This window comes from Mobula hypostoma, chromosome 16, assembly GCF_963921235.1.
Source record: "Mobula hypostoma chromosome 16, sMobHyp1.1, whole genome shotgun sequence".
In the NCBI taxonomy this organism is placed as follows: Eukaryota; Metazoa; Chordata; class Chondrichthyes; order Myliobatiformes; family Myliobatidae; genus Mobula; species Mobula hypostoma.
In genome coordinates, this window is record NC_086112.1 from 37,321,876 (window position 1) to 37,343,815 (window position 21,940).

The window sequence follows — 21,940 nt, forward strand, 5'->3', positions numbered from 1 at the left end:
TTTACAGTGTGAAAGCTAACAATAGAAAAGCAAAATTGCTTACACCAGAAGTGAATGGCAAATTAATTAAAATGGAACTGGACACCGGCTTGGCTGTTTCAGTCATTCCACAAAATCTGTTTGAGCAGCATTTCAAGGATACTGAACTGATGTCTGTAGATATCCAACTAAGAAGTTATACTGGAGAAAAGATAATTCCTGTGGGAATGACATTTGTAACAGTGAAATACAACAACCAACAAGCCCCATGGGGCTTGTATGGGAGTAAAAACGGGAGGGTCAGCCTTGTGGAGATGTGACTGACTGAGACAACTACAACTTGATTGAAGATCCCTCCATTATTCGCATGCTAAATCCCCTGCTATAGAATCAACTGGAAGTGAATTAAGGAAGGTACTAGATGATGCCACAGCAGTGTTCAAAGATGACTTTGAAAAACTCAAACATATCAAAGGTAAAATAGCGTTAAATGAAAACGCCACATCCAAGTTTTACAAAACCCATCCGTTTCCTTATACCATCCGTGATAAAGTAGCCAGTGATCTAGATGGCATGGAGGCCAAATGAGTTCTTTCCAAAGATGAATGGAGCTCATGGGCAATGTCAGTGGTCCAAATTGCCAAGAAGAATGGATCTATCGGGATCTATGGTGACAATCAGCCCAGTACTGAAAGTAGATCAACACCTTCTGCCCAGGATAGAGGATATTTTTGCAACCCTTTCTGGAGGAGTACACTTCAGCAAAGTGGACAGCTGAGGGCTACCTACAGATAGGGATGGAAGAAGATTTCAAAGTTTTTCTCACTATCAATACCCACAAAGAACTCCTCCGGCAGAAAGTCTACCCAGGCCCTCAGTGTTACCAGGATGACATCGTTTTAAGGATGATAAGGAATATCTCCAATATCTCAAGAGTTTAAAAGATTAGAAGATTATGGGCTCAGACCATAATACAACAAGTGTGAATTCTTTACCCAAGCATCACTTACTGTGGTTACATACTGATGAACAAGAATTACAGAAGTGTGCTGATAAAATTCAAGCAGTGTCACAGTTTCTGGCCTTTTTAGGATTGTCAATTGCTCTGTAAATATTATGAAACTCTTAATACAGAAAAGTGAAATATGGCCACTTGTGGTTTAATGATCTTTTTTTGTCTTGTAATTAGGATCCTGGACAATGGCCTTTGTGTTACAATCTGCTCACCTGGTAAGTTCAAATATAATGGCAAGTGTCACCAGTGTCATCACACCTGTAAGGAATGTTGGAGAGGTCAACCTAATAACTGCAGATCATGTGACAAAGGTGAGCTAACAGAAATTGTAAAGATAAATGAGTCATCTTTTCGCTCTCACACTCTTATACTCTCTCACTCATTCTCCCCCTCACTCTCACTCTCTCTCATTCCTGCTCTGTCTCTCACCCACTGACACTGACGCACACACCTACACCATCAAGGACAAAAATACAGCGTCCTGAGTACACATTTCCACTTTAGATCAAAACTGTTATCTGGGCAAGGTTATTAACTGTAAATTAGATTTCAGCAACATAGCCAATTAGTGACTTTGATCCTATCATTAAAACTTTATTGGCCTTCAAGCAATGATAGATTTAATTATCATTTTAGGGGTTTGTGTTCTTGGGAAGAATCCATGGCAGCATGGGCTTATAAAGTTATCTCCCTGGAGATGGTTTGCTTGGCAATCTTTCTCCAGGGCTGTTTTCTTGCGTGTGTTTTGATGGGTAAGTCACCAGAGATGACTCATCTGATGTAGGTATCCATGGAAATTCAGCATCTCTATCAAATAATGCTATCAATTCTGTTCGATCCTCATCTTAAAGATTCCTCTGGGTAACTTCGAGAAAAAAAATGTTTCGTTTAAAGATTTTAAAAAATTGATGTTCAACACCATGTTCTAAATTTCAGTGCAATGTGCCAAAGGTACAATTAGAAGAAATCCCAATTTCCTTGTGCATTCATAAGTTCTCCGTACTCTGTACCTAATGGATCAATATCACCAATAATGAAAATTCTAGTCAATTCTTTCATGGAAAGCCAGCATTTTGATTTAACGCAAATTTTGGCTCTGTAAATGATAACACACATTCACCTTTTCTCTTTACTGCTTAGATAAATTTATGAATGATCGTTACCTTTTTGGTGGAGAATGCAGGGAAGATTGCCCTCCAAATTACTACCCAGCAGCTGATAAAACCTGCAAGATGTGTTCCCCCAACTGTGAAGTATGCACTAGTGATGCACACTGTGTACGATGTTCCACTGGCTATTACCCCACAAATGAAGGTTGCCAGAAGTTAGAATGTGGAAATGGTAAGGAACATTTTATGTACAGTATGAAATTAAAACACTACTAAATGACATCTTGAACAATTTTATGAATAGTAATTTCCAAGACAGATTATTTTCTGGAGACTGCTGGAATAGCATAATGTACAAGTAGAATTTGAATATTTAAACTGTTTTGGTGTTTCTATGTTAGTAGAGATTTATCTGTATTAAACACCAAAATACTGAGGGTGGATGCAGAAAAGCAGAAAAAACAGTCCTCAACAGGTCAGGCAGCATCTGTGTGGAAGGAATAAAGTTAATGTTTTGGTTCAATGACCTCATATTAGACCGGAAAATGTTAAGCCTAATATAAGACTGAGGAGAACATGGGTAGAAGCAGAGAAAAGAAAAACAAAATGGAATGTCACAGGAAGGATGGAGGGAGAAATCCAATGACAAAAGTGATGAAGGAGCCAGAGAAATGACTGGTAAAGACAACTAAAGAAAGTTATGGAGGGGATGTAAATAAAAGGAACTAAATATCCATTATCATGTTTATCTTGTGGACCTTTTAAACATTTAATCTGGAAAATAGATTTGCATGATGACCAATTTATAATAATGAAAGGTAGTTAGAGAACTTTTTGTCAAAGCGGTTACTAAAAATAATTTGCACGATCTGACAACTCATTTTTTTGCAAGAGAAAGAATGATTTTAAGAAATAAGTATAATTAGATCTCCCCTCTGTCATTACAATTACATTCCACTATCCAATTCATATACACACATGCATTGGTCCAACCAAGCAGAGTCCACTGCCAAGAAGGCCCACCAGCTCCGTTACTTCCTGAGAAAACTAAAGAAATTTGGCCTGTCCCCTAAAACCCTCAAAAATTTTTATAGATGCACCGTAGAAAGCATTCTTCTAGGGTGCATCACAACCTGGTATGGAAGTTGTCCTGTCCAAGACCGGAAGAAGCTGCAGAAGATCGTGAACACGGCGCAGCACATCACATAAACCAATCTTCCGTCCTTGGACTCACTTTACACTGCACGCTGTCGGAGCAGTGCTGCCAGGATAATCAAGGACACGACCCACCCAGCCAACACACTTTTCGTCCCTCTTCCCTCCGGGAGAAGGCTCAGGAGCTTGAAGACTCATACAGCCAGATTTGGGAACAGCTTCTTTCCAACTGTGATAAGACTGCTGAATGGATCCTGACCCGGATCTGGGCCGTACCCTCCAAATATCTGGACCTGCCTCTCGGTTTTTTTGTACTACATTATGTTCCATTTTCTAATTTCTATTTATGATTTATAATTTAAATTTTTAATATTTACTATCGATTTGTAATCCAGGGAGCAGGAAGCGCAGAATCAAATATCGCTGTGATGATTGTATGTTCTAGTATCAATTGTTTGGCGACAATAAAGTATAAAGTATTGATATCTGATGTGCAAGGATTGCAATGGCTATAATGATGCTTTTACTGACTGCCCTTTAGCACTGATTGGTAGACGTAAATAATACTCGAGCAAATTGAGAGCTTCATCTCTATCAGTATTAAAAATAGGAAGGGTTGGGAAAAAAATCAGTTTGCAAAAGTTTACGATTTATAAGCAGTTCTTGCTGACTTAATCCCATCTCTTGAGTTTCAATAGATACATATCACTGTATAGGTGAACTTCTGACCTAATTGCTAATTGCTTTCCCACAGTGTTTAGCAGCACATGTTGTATTGAATGTACATAAATGAACTGAGCTCTTCCTCTCACCTTATGCCAGACATTAAAATTAACATTTGCATCAAGTAGCTGATACAGATTTCTAATTGATTTTTCATGGATTAGACAAGAAAAGTGAACAAATAAACAGTTGACTCACACAATCTGTCTATTTAGGAACCATACAAAAGAGCTACTATGCATATGTGTTTGCATATCTTACATGTAAAGCCTCATTTAGAACTGCACACAGCCTGCATCTTGCAAATGTATAACTTATTTAGGGGACATAACTCAGTAAAATAAGAAGACCATTATTTTCTAAAAGTAAACAAAGATAGTAAGACCAGATAGAAAAGTTGGGTAATTAGTCTTTCTCAGACTTTGCATCCGAATGATGGCACATGCCATTGAAATTTTCATCCATACTTTTGTTGCTTCCAGATATGACTGATTCAAAGATTTCTTGGCTATCATCTCATTCCTCCGTCCTCTAGAATAGGGGTTCCCAACCATCTTTATGCTATGGACTTCAACTATTAACCGAAGGATCTGTGGCCCCTTGCCCTATAAACTTTAAACCATGTAAACTTCTTTTGTTCATGTCCAACATGCACAAAGTACCCATTCATTCACTGCCCAATGTGCCTAAAAGAAGGAGTTCATTGCCCACTGAAGTATCCAAAAGCCTAAGTTTTAAACTTCATCATCCCTGCATTACCTCATCTTTTCCAGCCACAGAACTCAATGAGGTGTTAACATGTCTTTGATCCTAGGTGTGCAGGCTGATTGCAGTCGAGTTCTCCAATACTCACGCACATATTCAAACCTTATATTCAAATACAGTAATACACATGTGCGCGTGCGAACACCTCCCTCTCTCCCTCTGTCTTTCTTTTTCTTTTCAGATTGATAGAAGTGCCAACCCTTTCTCTTAGCCTGAATTGAAGGTTAGAGTCCTTGGTTGTCACAGAGACAGCATCCTATGGGTAACTGTTAACAGTAAGATTGATAGTACATTCATATCTAATCCTCTCCTTCATTCCACAACCTCTTCTACTTTATGGTTTCCAGATAGTTCAAACGTGCTCCTTTCAATTCCCATTTCCCCATATTGCTATCAAAGCCTGTTGAATTTCATTTTTTTTTGTGTCCCCTGCATTGGTCTCAGTAATGAAAGTCAACAGCCGGAAGAGGAGAGATATCAACGTGAGACATTTGTTTTCTTTAGATTGGATCCTTAAACAGTAATAGGCGATTTAGAGATGGGATTTACACATGGTGAATCACAAAGTATGAATGGATGGAAATCAGGTCAGGGGAAAGGTCTCTATGTTAGCCCCATGGAACCATAATTGAATTATTTAACAGTGCTTACATTTTTATTTAGCATTGGTGACACAGGTTTCAACACAACATTTGACAACTAAGAGTATATAAAATTACTTCCAAATTGTGTAACCTCATGACATAAACACTGTGAAAATATCCTTTCATAACACTGAGAAAGTGGCCAATCCTATTAGCATCTTTATTTATCATAGCTTCAGCCTCTCTAATTGCTGTGGAATTTTCACTCTGCTTTCAGCAATGAGTGTGTTACTCAGATTTTTCCACTGAATGCACCAAAAGCAGCAAAATCTACTCAATTAGCTAAGAAAACCAGAACTGTTATCATAGTTCCCTACTCTGTACCTAGTTTGCCTGCATTGTATCTTGGAAATGGTGTAAGGTGGCATTTTCAGAATTGAATTCTGCACAATTCCACAACCAATGTTAAAATAGTGTAGAAAGTGGCTCAATTTAATGAAAGGTCTCTTAAGTGTTTACAGTCAAACGCCAGGAAGGCCTCATTTGATTTAATGCTGTGGCTCATACCTGCATTAGCACTAAAAGCTGCATTTCCCTCCCACAGGTGAAGTTGCAGATCCCTACAATGAAGAATGTCTGCAGTGTGCAGAAGGATGTGAGAAATGTTTATTAGGTAAGCTGTAACATAGAATGAATGGGAAAATGCTACTTGGCCCAACTGTTAGCAATGAGGGTTATTGTAGCAGCTTGAACAGAACCTATGTATATTCCTGTCATCTGGCACAGATGCTTAGATATAAAGGTGACATTAGGCAGGAGTATACTGTTATTGCAGTTGGCTATCAACTTATTTTGTCAAGGAGAATTCTTGACTGATGTTAAGTTGAATGAATATGTTAATAGCCAAAATAAGCAGCTAGTGAATTGTGTTCTGTACCTATTGAGAATATGAGGTAAACTTTCTGAATCCACACAGCTGCTCTTTGTTTATTCTTCAGGATTTTTTACGTCAACATTTTTATTATTTTTTCTCTACTCAGATAGAAACGATTAAAAATAGTTTGCATTTCATGTAAAAGTATATAAAAGTACAAATACAAAAAGTTTAACTAGTTACGTTTTTTATATTTGTTTTTTTAAATTATATTTTCAAAGAGCATTCCGTTTCTGTACTCTTTCGGGGATTTTCCTCCCACAGATCCTAGCTGTTGCTGAGGAATTGCTGCCTCTGGATATCTTGTTCATCCATATGCAGCAAGAGTGAAGCTTACATAGTGAGAACTGGGTGATTGAGTCTATTCCTGTTCTCTCCCGTGGAAGAAATATTCAGCACAGAAGGAAACCATTCAGTCTATTGTGTCCAACAAGAAATTAAATCATCATCATCATCAGATGCCATGCCCAGTTTGAGCTTTGACTGCCATGGCCCACACACTCCTGTTTCAGGTCAAGTGGATCAATTCATTGGTATTTATTTCCAGTTCTCTGGCTGCTGTCTCCATCGTCATTTGTCTTTGCCTTCCTCTTGCTTTCTTCCCTTCAATCATTCCCATAATTACCGTGCATTCTAACTCCTCTTTCCTAATCACATGTCCAATGAAGTCACGTTGCATTTTCATGATCTCATATATTATTTCTCTTTTTGTGTTTGCTCTGTTCATGACATCCTCATTAGATATTCGTTTCATCCATGATATTCTTTGCATCCTCCCCAAAAATCACATCTCTGCTGCTTCAATTCATTTCCTCATGTTACTAGGTATTGTTCAACATCCTGAGCCATAACTAGATAAACGTAACATTTCAGTGCTGTGAGGCGGGTTGTCATGCCTAGTTTAGTGTTGGCCAATATACTCTTCATTCTTGTAAAGGTGTCTTTTGCCATCCCTATTCTTCTTTTGATGTCCATGTCGCACCTGCCATCCGATGTCACCCAGCTTCCTAAGCAGCATAAGTTCTGTACTTGTTTTATGTCTTCCCCATTTATTCTCAGCCTGCAGATAGAATTCTCCTTCTTTTTGTGTATCACCATACATTCTGTCTTTTTGCAATTGATAGATAGACCCATTTTTGCACTTTCTTCAACAACTATATCAATTAAGTTTTGTAGTTCTTCCTCCGTACTTACAATTAACACAGTGTCATCCGCATATCTGAAATTATTGATGTTTTCACCGCCAACTTTGATTCCCAAGATGTCTCTTATTTTTTGTAATATTGTTTCACTGTATACATTAAACAAACCAGGAGAGAAAACACACCCTTGTCTAACACCTCTCTTGAATTTCGTAAACTGACTCACTTCCCTAGCTATTCTTACAGTGGTAGTTTGTTCCCAGTACAGATTTCTGATTAGGTGGAGGTCTTTCGAATCTAGATCTAGAGTTTTCTGTAATATTTCGAATAACTTATTGTGCCTCACTTTATCAAATGCTTTTGTGTAGTCGATAAAACAAACAAGCAAATCTTTTTGCACTTGAATAGCTCGTTCTGATAGTATCCTTAACATCAAAAATTAAATACTTTGTCTAATCTCATGTGCTGCCTTTTTGTCCATAGACCTCAAGATTTCAAGTGCTTACACATACTTATTAAATATGGCGAGGATTTCTTCAAGTCAGTGAATCAGTGAATGACCATTTGTTATTGAACAGTCTATCTTGGGGAGGTCATTTATGCTTATGCTTCTAATTACATTTATTGCTCTCAATTAAATGTCATTCAGCATCTTTTAATCCAAAGAAAACAATCCAGATCATCTTAACTCATGATTAGAACTTCAAAGCTCCCGCAACATCCTGTTGTTGGTAAGATCTCAGATGGTGATGAGGAGGCGTGCAGGAATGAGATAGTTCAGCTGATTGAGCGGTGTCGCAGCAATAACCTCACACTCAACATCAGCAAGGCCAAGTCATTGATTGTGGATTTAAGGAAGGGGAGGTCAGGAGAACACACAGCAGTCCTTATTGAGGGGTCAGTGATGGAAAAAGGTGAGCTGCTTCAAGTTCTGGGTGTCAGTATCTCAGAGGATCTATCCAAGACCCAACACATTGAAGCAATCATGAAGAAGTCATATCAATGGCTATACCTCATTACGTGTTTGAGAGATTTGGCATGTCACTAAAGAGTTTTTACTGATATATACACTTGGCATTACTACCATCAAGGACATTGTGCAAGGGCCCAAATACCCACTCTACAGTTCAGAAACAGCTTCTTTACCTGCACAATCAGATTTCTCAACAGTCCATGAAACCATGAACATTACATCATTATTCCTTTCTTTTTGCTCTATTTATTTATTTTATAATCTATAGTAACTTAATGTTCTTGCATTGTACTGCTGCCACAAAACAACCAACTTCATTTCATATAAGACAGTGATAATAAGCCTGATTCTAATTTTGATCTGGATAAACCTACATTCCATTCTGCTCAATACAATTGTATATTGACCAGTTCTTACAACACATTCCAGCTCTGACCTACCTAATACTTTCCAGCACAATCATCTTGCTTTTTCATTCCATTTCTTTCTTGTGCAATAAATGTAATGGTCCCATTTTCCTTATAAACTAGCTTATTTGCATTTCATGTCAGAAATCTCTGGTCATCTATGGAAATCTGTGGTCACTTTATTAGGTACAGCAGTGGAACCTGGTGTGGTCTTCTGCTGTAGCCCATCTGCTTCAAGGTTCAACATGTTGTACGTTCAGAGATGCTCTTCCGCACATCACTGTTGTAGCGAGTTGTTACTGTCGCCTTCCCGTCAGCTTGAACCAATCTGGCTATTTTCCTTTGACTTTTCTCCTTAGCAAGAAATTTTCACCCACGGAACAACCACTCACTGGTAGTTTTCTGTTCTTTTGGATCATTCTCTGCACATTCTAGAGACTGGAGATCATCATTTTCAGAAACATGAAGCCCTCCCTCCTGCACCAACTCCTTAGCCACGTATTTAGCTGCATTATCTTCCTATTTCTAGCCTCACTAGCACGTGGCATGGGTAGCGATTCTGAGATTGCAACCCTGGAGGTCCTGTCCTTCAACTTTGCACCTAACTCCCTAAATTCTCTTTGCAGGACCTCCTCCTTCTTCCTATCCATGTCATTGGTCCCTACATGGACTACGACATCTGGCTGCTCACCCTCCCTCCTGAGAATACTGAGAACTCGATCCGAGATATCGCGGACCCAGGCATCAGGGAGGCAACAGACTATCTGGGATTCTCGATCTCTTCCACAGAACCTCTTACACGTCCCCCTAACTATCAAATCCCCTATCACTACTGCTCTCCTCTTTTCCTGCCTTCCCTTCTGAGCTGAGGGTCCAGTCTTGGTGCCAGAGACACAACCACTGCAACTTCTCCCTGGTAGGTCGTCCCCACCAACAGTATTCAAAATGGTATACTTATTATTGATGGGAACGGCCACAGGGGTACTCTGCTCATTCTGTCTATTCCCCTTCACTCTCCTGACAGTCACCCAGCTACCTACCTCCTAACTTTTAAGGATGATTATCTCCCTGTAACTCCTGTTTATTTCTGCCTCTGCCTCATGAATGATCCGAAGTTCATCCAGCTCTAGCTCCAGTTCCTTAACTCGGTTTGTCAGGAGCTGCAGCTGGATGCATCTTTTACAGGTGTAGTTATCGGGGACAATTGTGCCTGATGACTACAATTGTGCCCTGACTTCCCACATACTGCAAACGGAGCACTCGACTGCTCTAACTGCTGCCTCCATTACCTACTCCTGTAAATTAGAGTAATTAAAGGAACTTACCTGGCCTTACCTCACTAGGAGCAGGCTCGAAATCAGCCTCTGCTCGCCAAAGCCTCTTGAGCCAAAGCCTTCCTACTCTGTCTCCCACTACTCCGTTGCTCGCTACTACGTCACCCGCTCAGTTAATCTGCTCTCTTTTTAAACTCTCCCGCTGTCTCACGGGCTGCCTTTCACACGCTTGCGCAGTTGTGTCCCGTTCAAACTGCCGAAGAAATGACCGCCCCTTCTCAATATGCTCGCTATTAAGAGGAATAGATAGAGTGGACAGCCAGCGCCTCTTCCCCAGGGCACCACTGCTCAGTACAAGAAGACATGGCTTTAAGGTAAGGGGTGGGAAGTTCAAGGGGGATATTAGAGGAAGGTTTTTTACTCAGAGAGTGGTTGGTGCGTGGAATGCACTGCCTGAGTCAGTGGTGGAGGCAGATACACTAGTAAAATTTAAGAGACTACTAGACAGGTATATGGAGGAATTTAAGGTGGGGGGTATATGGGAAGCAGGGATTAACGGTCGGCACAACATTGTGGGCCGAAGGGCCCGTACTGTGCTGTATGCCATATGTTCTATGTTCTATTTTCTGAGATACTGAAACCATCCTGTCGGGCACTAACAATCATTCCATGGTCAAAGACACTTGGATCATATTTCTTCCTTATTCCGATGTTTGCTTGGGACAAAAACTAAACCTCTTGACGATGTCTGCATGCTTTTATGCATTGATTTACTGCCGTATAACCGGCTGATTAGATAATTGCGAGAAAGCTTACAGATAAAATGGCCACTAAGTGTAGACCCCAATGTCCCTCTGTAATTCTCAGAATACCCCATTTATTATATGTTCCATTTGCTCTTCTAAATGCATTATCCCACCTTTATCCAGATTAAATTCCATTCACCATTTTTGTGCCCACCTAACCATTACCAGAACTTCCTTCCTCATTATCAATTACACAGCCAATTTTGATATTAATGGCACCAAAATGAACGCTGCTGATCGGATTGTCAGTCATTTAGTGCGGAATTTCCTGCTGTCACTTTGTTAACGAGTGAAAGTACACGGGTGGAGTAGTAATTAGCAATAACAGAAAAATGTATGCAACCTTCCACATGGTATTACATATGTCATTATTGTTGTCGTAATTTATTTATTTATTTATTGGGATACAGCACGAAATAAGTCCTTATGCCCCCTTTGAGCCATGCTGCCCAATTTAATTCAAGTCTAATCACAGGACAATTTACAATGACCAGTTAACCTACCAACTGATACCTCTTTGGACTGTGGGAGGAAACCAGAGCCCCTGGAGGAAACCCACATGGTCATGGAGAGAACCTGCAAACTGCATACAGGCAGCGGTCGGAATTGAACTCAGGTCACTGGAATTGTAAAGCGTTGTGCTAATGACGGCGCTACCGTGCTGCTTTGAGCAGCTTGGATAGTGTTGTGGGGTATTCTGGACCACGACTTTTTAACACCTCTCCTGGATGCTGCAGTGGCCTAAAACTGAAAAGGTTGGAAATCCTCAGCATGTCAGGGAGCCTCTGTAGGTTTAAAATTTCAAGTTTCAGAAATGCAAGAAGCTAAATAAAAAAAAAACATTTTAAAGTGCAGAAGAAGTCACGAAAGCAGGTCAGTGAAAGGCCAGAGAGATTAAATGTCAAAAGTGAAGAGAAAGCTAGTTGAAATACGATGGTAAATTCATTATAATTTACCATGTTTAGGATAGGTCTTTGTGCTATCATGACAAACTGATCCTAACTATTTAAGGGTCTTGTGATTTTTTTTGTATTCTTGTCATATAAAGAAACCTGTCATCCAACTTGAATACAGCAGATAATGACCAGATAAATCTACCTGCTGTATTGCTGTTGGTTGGGAGTCATAACACAGAAACAGGCCCTTCAGCCCATCATGTCCAGGCTACCCTTTGTACAATAATCTGAGTTCCATTCACTCACATTATCTCTGCAGCCTTCTTCCGCTTGGGAAGGTGTAGGAAATATTGCCAGAATACCGGGAGAACTCCTCTGCTCATAAAAATTATAATAGGATCATTTATGCCATGTAAGTGGGCCAACAGAACCCAAGTTTAATTACTCATCATAGATAGAATTATTATTTTAACTCTAAAGAAAAAGGCAGAGAAGAACAATCCTAGACCAAAGACATAACACCCAATCCAGGCTGATTTCCAGTACAATACTGAATGAACACTGTCAAGTGCTTTTAGTTGGATGAGGATCTGGCAAAAAATTCCATGACACTACTTTGAAAATGAACAAATGTTTCTCCTTGGAATTGCGACTAATATTTCTCCCTTCTTTCAGAAGCAACAAGGTTGCTGAAATAAATTGAAGTACATCGTTGTGAATCTTATTTTGACATAAAAAATGTTCTGTCCTCATTTCACAAAATAAAGCTATTCTGGTCAAAAAAGCATCAGTCTGCTATGTTTATGCCTTTCTCCTCAGTTTAGTTAGGTAGCCCCATTGCACTTTCTCTCCTTCCCCTGTGGTATTAGTCCGTTCTTTGGCGGACATTGATTGTGTTCTGAGATTGATCACTTCCACTTCCCAGAGTGACCATCCTTCACATTTTTGAAATGAAAATCGATAGATTTGTCCTTTCTCTTTATGTTTGAACTTAATTTATTTCGGAAGGCCTTGATGGTAAGTGTATGCCATCTAGTGGAAAATCACCGCAAACCATTGTTAAGCTGTTTGGGAAAAATTCAAATGCTGGAAAGTTGTAAGAAAGGAAAACACAGGAGACAGTCAGGATTGCAAAAGAAAATAATGAATTTTATTTAATTACTGCTTCTAAGTATTCTGAAAGGAGGAGTAGTATTCTAGGTGATTGGGTGCAGAGTTGAGCACTGGCTTATCTGAACTTTACTAGATGACTAACATTGGGCTACATATAAGTAGTTAAAAAAGACTCTTTGTGCTGCTGCAGATTGAATCCAGAAAGATGAGCATTAACGTGTGTGAAATGGAATTAGATGGTGGTTAATACTAACTGTCAGTTTGTTATATATTTTAACCATTTACGGTGCACTGATTTGAACCATACAGTTGTATGAATGAAAGGGTCCAAGAACAGAAGAAGCTGTAGGTTAGTATGTATCTTCCTTGTTTGTAACATTCTTTTTCCTAATCCATAGGAAGTGACTCAGAAAGTACATATTTTGTCAAGGAGTTCAGAGAAGATGTGCTTTGTTGCATTAAATAGAATTTCTCTGAACATGTAGCATAGTGAATGAATCCTTACTGGTTCAGGAATTCTTCTACTGAGTAAACGATGACAAGGTGCTAAATCTTCAGGGTTGCAGAACTTTTCCAGTGAGGAACCAGCCAGTTTTCTGAGAGAGCTGCTCTGTGCCTTGACATTCACCACTGCCTTGTTTAAGCATTTGTTCATCGATAATGCTAAGGAAAACTGTCGAAGTCTCTGCCTTCTTATTATAAATTTAATTCCCACCAAGTTCTGACAAAGTGGAGAGGAAATGGGTATAATCTACTTTAATGAGTTTGAATCTGAGCAAGAGTGTCTTTGTATCTTTCTTCTCATAATCTAGAAAGGTGTTTTTGCTCTGACATCGTAATGGTCTGAGAGAAAATGAATTTTCAAGTGTTTACTGATCTGAGGTCCAATGAATTGAGTTACTTTCAATGAAATTAACCATGTTCAGCCATTTTAGGAGTGCAAACAGTCTGCTGAAGGAACTCAGCAAATCAAGCTGCGTGTGTGTGTGTGTGTGTGTGTGTGTGTGTGTGTGTGTGTGTGTGGTTGGAGGGAGGGGGTTGGACTGAGAAGAAGGGGGAAGGACATAGATGATATTTCAGGTCAAAGCCCTGCATCCAGCAAACTGTTTGTGGCTCCAGATTCAAGCATCTACAATCTTTACTGTCTCCAAGCATCTTGAAATCTTGAGAAAGGTTTACTCCACCCCGCCCCCACAATAAAAAGATCAGAGGTTTTCTACTATCTAGCTGATATTGCACATTACCTGTAATCAGTCATATGCCTCAGCCTCAGGTGGGTTGGGAGTCATGATGGAGAAGGTCTCTCGGAACAAAAGTTTATGCAGCCTTTATGACTTTAAGATTTTAGTAACTCCAAATTTTCCTTATGAAATCAACCTTAGGAATTGATTAGAAAATGGGAACTGAATAGTTTCCCTTTCAACTATATGGCATAAAAGTATTGATAGTTATTAATTGAAGCCTGCCTTATCATTACAAATTACAGTTTTGGAATTGGAACTGGTTTATTGTTGTCACATGTACTGAGATACAGTAAAAGGCTTATCTTGCTTACTGTTTGCACAGATCAAATAATTACACAGAGCACTGATACAGAACAATGTAAACAGTAACATTGTTTACTGTATCTCAGTACATGTGACAATAGTAAGCCAGTTCCAATGTATCAGCAACATAGTGCAGTGCAAGTAAGTGATAAGATGCAAGATCATAACAAGGTAGATTGTGAGGTCAAGAGTCTATCTTATTATACCAATAGCTTTATAAAGGTGGGATAGAAGCTGTCTTTGAGCCTTGTGGTATGTGCCTACAGCTCTTTGTATCTTCTGTCCAATGAAGGAGGGGAGAAGAGAGAATGACCAGGATGGCTGGGGTCCTTGATAATGCTGGCTGCTTTACTGAGGCAGTGAGAGTATAGACAGAGTCTATCGAAAGGAGGCTGGTTTCCATAATGTGCTGTGCTCTGTCCTTAACACTCTGCAGTTTATTGCAGAGCAGTTTCCATGCCAAGCTATGGGGCATCCAGAAGGCATGCTTTCTGTGGTGCATGGGGTGGGGTCTATCAGTATTGCTGGAATAGCAGTAAGTAGCATGCTTGGCAACAGCAGATCTAAAAATCCATGAACACGATCAAATCCTCATTTTCTTTCTTTCTCTTTTAGGATTGTCTGGATGCTTATAAAGTTCTTCATAAACTTCCAAACAGTTCTGTGATGCAGAACTAAATGGAAGTAACCAATTAAAAAAGGCTGTTGGTTAATTTCAGAATTTTATGGGTGGTGCAGTGAAGTTGATGGAAATTGCCTGTCACTCACAGGCAATGGTTATATATCACAAATGATATGAATGATGGGCAGTAGAATAATGCCTAATGGAAACTTAATTGATTGGATGCCACGTTAAAAGCTGGAAAAATACTCAATGCTGCGACAGTTGTTATTCAGAGTCAGGAGTAATATTCACTTGCATTTCAATCCCAATTCTTAAAAATCAAATACTATCTATTTCGACTGTCAAGGCTTGAATTTTCACAAACTACTAATAATCTTCCCTGTAATGATGATTGTTCCATACAATTTACCATAGGAGTTGCAGCTGAACACCTTTGTCTCACTGGAAGGAGGTTATCAAAACTGATAAAAGTCTAAATTTGGGCAGTATAATCAAAGCCATATATCGATCTACCTCATTTTTAGAGTGGGCTAATGGTGTGTTATGCCCCATTTTTCAGAGATGAAGCTTATCATAATATTTAAATCACACACCCAAAATGTAGCTAGAAGACAAATTTAAGGTTTACTCCAATTATAAGGACCTCTTAGGCCTCAGTAAACCTAGCACTTGGCTATAGATGAGAGCAGACATCGAGTATATGGCTTGTAAGTCAGGAATACCAATTCTTCCACCAATGTCCGAAGTAAACTTTCTTGCTGATACATTTTGGCTTTTACTGCCCATGGGAAATAATTGACAACTCACTCAACTGAATGGTACAGTGAAGAAGGAAAGAGAATCAAAGAACTGTATCTGCTGGAAATTTGAAATAAAAAGAGAAAATCTGGAAACATTACCTGTTTTACTTCCCACAGGTGCTGCTTAACAAGCTGTGTACTTCAAAATATACTCATAAGGACTTTATATAGCATAGGCCCTAAAGGCCAGAGCTCCAACTGAAAAAAATAGTAAAATTATAGGTGGATCTGGAGTTTAAATCTATTCCATGCAAATAGAAAAAAATTTCTGCTGTCTGTCATAAAACAGCAATGACTTACTTAATGGAAATTTTCTTCAGAGAAGATACGATATATTTTCCTGAAAGAAGGAGTTCTATATCATGTGGAAGCAAAATGAGGAATTAACTTTTTGGTTTCCCTACCCTCAGTGCAGCCCCTGTTTGTAGTGCATCTCCAATATTGTTAGACCTGATGTTTGTCACCTATTTTTCTCTTGCTCCTGAGAGAAGTCACTTCATTTTCTGTGGGCTACTGCATAGAGCAAATGTTAGATCCACTAATTTTCATACATTTGCAATTTAAGTCATGCCTTCTCTTTACAATGCTGTAGAAAAGGATTGTCTCTAGACACTGACAAAATAATTACTCAAAAGTAAACCCCTCTTCTTTCACAACAAATACAACAATTTCTATTTCTTTCTACAGAAGATCCAAGAATATGTGTATCATGTAAAAGTGGATTCTACATGTAAGTGGCATTTTCTTATTATTGTTGTATTCTTTGGGGTGCAGAGCAATGTATCAGAGACAACCCTATTGTTCCAGAGTCATAGGATGTAATTCTGCTGTAAACAGCAGAGGTGATTCATCAGGATGTTGCATAAATTGGAGGACTTTAGTTCTGGGAAGGGATTGTTTTGCCTGGAGGGAAGGAGGCTAAGGGATGATCTGATGTATAAGATTAAGAGAGACTTAGGTAGGGTAGATGTCAAAATCTTTTTTCCTGTGGTAGGGTTCCCAAGGTCAAGAAAAGGCTAGGATTATGGTGACAAAGGAGTTTAAAGGGGATCGGAGGTGTAAGGTATTTACCTGGAAACTAGATGATATTTAGAACACACTTCCAGAGGAGTTGGTGGAATCAGATGCAATTACTAAATTTTAGCAGCATTTAGACTAACATTTAAATAGGGCAGACATAGGAGGATACAGTCCTACTACAAATAGATGTGATTGACATAAATGGAAAAGGGGATTGGCATGGACCCGGTTGTTTGAAAGACCTATCTTGGCTCTGTATGACTCTATGAGTTGGCATTCTACCATCACAGCTCTCATTTAAAAAAAATTAGATAGGTAACTCTTTCATGCACATGTATGTGAAGATCTATGTTATTTATTCTTAGTTTTCTAAAAATATTAATTCAAGTGATGTTGGCTTTGCAGTATGAGCCAGTATTTAATTGCCCATCCCAAGTTACCCTTGAAAAGGTGATAGTGAGCTGCCTTCTTTAACTAATTGAGTTCTTGTGCTATGCATAAGCCCATGATACTATTAGGGAGAGAATTCCAAAATTTTGAACCAGTGATGGCGAAGGAACGGCGATACATTTCAAAGTGAGAATGGTGTGTAGTTTGGAGGGTAACTTCCAGGTGGTGGTGTTCCAATGCTTTTGCTGTCCTTGTCCTTCTAGCTGATAGAGGTCATGGGTTTGGAAGGTGTTGTCTAGCCAGTCTTGGTGAGTCCTGCAGAGGGTACAAATCGCTGCGACTGTGCTTCAGTGCTGGTGTGAGTGAATGACTGTGGATGGGATGCCTGTTAGGCAGGTTGCTATTTCCTGCATGGTGTTGAGCTAGTTGAGTGTCATTGAAGCTACAAGCAAGCGGAGAGTATTCCACCACACTCCTGATTTGATCCTTGTAGATGTTGGGCAGACACTGAGGGGTTAGGAGGTGAAATAGTCACCACAGGATTCCTAGCCGATTAGCTGCTGTTGTAGCTACATTGTGTATATGGCTACCCCAGTTTAGTTTCTAGTCAATGGTAACACCAGCATGTTGATAGTAGGGGAATTCAGTGATGGATATTGGTGACAAGACCAACATTTATCATCTCCCACTAATTGCCCCTTGATCAAATGGCTTCCATGATCATTTCATACAACAGCCTAGGCATTAAAACCAGTTGATTAAATAAATCTAGAATCAGCAATGATGACTATTAAAGTACTAAATTATTGTTTTAAAAAGACATCAGATTCACCAATAACCTTCAAAGAGCAAAATCTTCTCTATATATCTGGTGGGGTCTAAATGCCGCTCTTTAATCACCATGAGAAGCAAATAAAACTGCAGGTGCTAGAATTCGAAATAAAAATAGAAATGTTCACAGCATTCAGCCAGTCATAGAACATAGAACATAGAATAGTACAGCACAGTACAGGCCCTTCAGCCCACAATGTTGTGCTGACCCTCAAACCCTGCCTCCCATATAAGCCCCCACCTTAGATTCCTCCATTTACCTGTCTAGTAGTCTCTTAAACTTCACTAGTGTATCTGCCTCCACCACTGACTCAGGCAGTGCATTCCACGCACCAACCACTCTCTGAGTAAAAAACCATCCTCTAATATCCCCCTTGAACTTCCCACCCCTTAGCTTAAAGCCATGTCCTCTTGTATTGAGCAGTGGTGCCCTGGGGAAGAGGCGCTGGCTATCCACTCTATCTATTCCTCTTATTATCTTGTACACCTCTGTCATGTCTCCTCTCATCCTCCTTCTCTCCAAAGAGTAAAGCCCTAGCTCCCTTAATCTCTGATCATAATGCTTACTTTCTAAACCAGGCAGCATCCTGGTAAATCTCCTCTGTACCCTTTCCAATGCTTCCACATCCTTCCTATAGTGAGGTGACCAGAAATGGACACAGTACTCCAAATGTGGCCTAACCAGAGTTTTATAGAGCTGCATCATTACATCGCAACTCTTAAACTCTATCCCTCGACTTATGAAAGCTAACACCCCATAAGCTTTCTTAACTACCCTATCCACCTGTGAGGCAACTTTCAGGGATCTGTGGACATGTACCCCGAGATCCCTCTGCTCCTCCACACTACCAAGTATCCTGCCATTTACTTTGTACTCTGCCTTTGGAGTTTGTCCTTCCAAAGTGTACCACCTCACACTTCTCCGGGTTGAACTCCATCTGCCACTTCTCAGCCCACTTCTGCATCCTATCAATGTCTCTCTGCAATCTTTGACAATCCTCTACACTATCTACAACACCATCAAACCTTGTGTCATCTGCAAACTTGCTAACCCACCCTTCTACCCCCACATCCAGGTCGTTAATAAAAATCACGAAAAGTAGAGGTCCCAGAACAGATCCTTGTGGGACACCACTAGTCACAATCCTCCAATCTGAATTTACTCCCTCCACCACCACCACCCTCTGCCTTCTGCAGGCAAGCCAATTCTGAATCCACCTGGCCAAACTTCCCTGGATCCCATGCCTTCTAACTTTCTGAATAAGCCTACCGTGTGGAACCTTGTCAAATGCCTTACTAAAATCCATATAGATCACATCCACTGCACTACCCTCATCTATATGCCTGGTCACCTCCTCAAAGAACTCTATCAGGCTTGTTAGACACGATCTGCCCTTCACAAAGCCATGCTGACTGTCCCTGATCAGACCATGATTCTCTAAATGCCTATAGATCCTATCTCTAAGAATCTTTTCCAACAGCTTTCCCACCACAGACGTAAGGATCACTGGTCTATAATTACCTGGACTATCCCTACTACCTTTTTTGAACAAGGGAACAACATTCGCCTCCCTCCAATCCTCCGGTACCATTCCCATGGACAACGAGGACATAAAGTTCCTAGCCAGAGGCTCAGCAATCTCTTCTCTTGCCTTGTGGAGCAGCCTACGGAATATTCCGTCAGGCCCCGGGGACTTATCTGTCCTAATGTATTTTAACAACTCCAACACCTCCTCTCCCTTAATGTCAACATGCTCCAGAACATCAACCTCACTCATAATTGTCCTCACCATCATCAAGTTCCCTCTCATTGGTGAATACTGAAGAGAAGTATTCATTGAGGACCTCGCTCACTTCCACAGCCTCCAGACACATCTTCCCACCTTTATCTCTAAACGGTCCTACCTTCACTCCTGTCATCCTTTTTTCCTTCACATAATTGAAGAATGCCTTGGGGTTTTCCTTTACCCTACTCGCCAAGGCTTTCTCATGCCCCCTTCTTGCTCTTCTCAGCCCCTTCTTAAGCTCCTTTCTTGCTTCCCTATATTCCTCAATAGACCCATCTGATCCTTTCTTCCTAAACCTCATGTATGCTGCCTTCTTCCACCTGACAGATTTTCCACCTCACTTGTCACCCATTCTTCCTTCACCCTACCATTCTTTATCTTCCTCACTGGGACAAATTTATCCCTTACATCCCGCAAGAGATCTCTAAACATCGACCACATGTCCATAGTACATTTCCCTGCAAAAACATCATCCCAATTCACACCTGCAAGTTCTAGCCTTATAGCCTCATAATTTGCCTTTCCCCAATTAAAAATTTTCCTGTCCTCTTTGATTCTATCCTTTTCCATGATAATTATAAAGGCCAGGGAGCGGTGGTCACTGTCCCCCAGATGCTCACCCACTGAGAGATCTGACCTGACCCGGTTCATTACCTAGTACTAGATCTAGTATGGCATTCCCCCTGGTCGGCCTGTCCACATACTGTGACAGGAATCCATCCTGGACACACTTAACAAACTCTGCCCCATCTAAACCCTTGGAACTAATCAGGTGCCAATCAATATCATGGGAAAGAAAAATCATTTGGGGTTTCAAGTTGAAGATCCCTTAACAAAACTGAGAAAGAGAAAAAGCAAATGAGCATAAGCAATAGAGAAAGTGAGTGGAACAAAGGAACCACCAGTAATAGAGTGAAATCATGGACAAACATTGAATTAAAGCTCCTCTGATTAGGCTCCTTAGTTGGGTACTGTGTTGCTAATATTACAAAACCTGTGTGATTTTGTAGAATGGTAGGAAGGATGAGTTTAAAGAGGATCTAAGGGATAAATCTTTTTCGCAAAGAATCATTGGGACCTGAAATGAGTGGCCAGTGGAAATGGTGGAGGCAAGAACAGTAATAACATTTAAGAGGCAAGTGCATGAATGAGCAAAGCTTAGTGGGATATGGAAATAGTGCAGGCAAGAGAGATTAGTACAAATAGGCATGATGGTCAGTAAAGACACTGAACCAAAGGGCCTGTTACAATGCTGTCTAATTCTATGAGTCTACAGTTGAAGCACTTGGCATTTCAGGAGATTCTTCGGTCAAAGATGCCAATGATAGAAATGTAATACCATAATTTCTGAACACTACAAAGATCTATCATTTTAACCATGACATCCCTCTTTAAAAAAAACTTTTTTTTAAGGTTTCATCAACATTGTTACTTAAGATGTCCAACTAAGACCTATGAATTGTATGATAAAATGGAGTGTGAGGCTTGCAATGAGAATTGCATCGAATGTGATGAAGTTCTGTGTTATTGGTGTGAAACTGGTTTCTTCTCCTTGGGTAAGCAAAGCACAGATTTGACTCTAACTCCAAGTAACATTAAACAAGTTGTTATACATGTATTAACTTTGTACCAGTGCTTATACAAATTTTCTTGAATGGAGGCTATAGCCGATACCTTTACCTCTTACTGACACATTCCTTATTTCCTCACTATTCCCTCAAATATATCTTCTCTGCATTGGGAAGGATGGCCTTTATACCAAAATGGCTTGAAAGCCAAATGACATAATGGTGTAATGTGGATGCTGTGTGACTGGAACTGTGAGGCAGCAGGTTCATTAACTGCATAAGGGCTGGATAAGGGGTTGGTGTGGTGGTGGAGAGGTAAAAAAAAATTCTGTCAGAGGACAAGTTGTTTCCAGAGAACAAGGATCAGGGACAGAGGGCTAGAGGAGATGGTAGAGGTAAGGTGAAAAAAATGACAAACTAGGGTTTAGACACAATCTTATAAATGGAGATAAAAGCCAGTTCACATCAGAGTAGAGAAGGTGATGAGTGAGGAGCAG

General features: G+C 40.0%; 1 protein-coding gene across 1 annotated transcript in view; it reads left to right on the forward strand.

Moving 5' to 3' along the window:
* The window catches only part of pcsk5b (proprotein convertase subtilisin/kexin type 5b), a 336,889-nt gene that overhangs the window by 278,951 nt on the left and 35,998 nt on the right, over window positions 1-21,940 (forward strand). Inside the window, exons 22-26 of the mRNA XM_063068758.1 lie at window positions 1,169-1,305; window positions 2,135-2,335; window positions 5,935-6,003; window positions 16,535-16,577; window positions 21,289-21,431. Of these exons, the coding sequence (XP_062924828.1) occupies window positions 1,169-1,305; window positions 2,135-2,335; window positions 5,935-6,003; window positions 16,535-16,577; window positions 21,289-21,431 (593 nt within the window). The remainder of the gene's footprint in view (window positions 1-1,168; window positions 1,306-2,134; window positions 2,336-5,934; window positions 6,004-16,534; window positions 16,578-21,288; window positions 21,432-21,940) is intronic.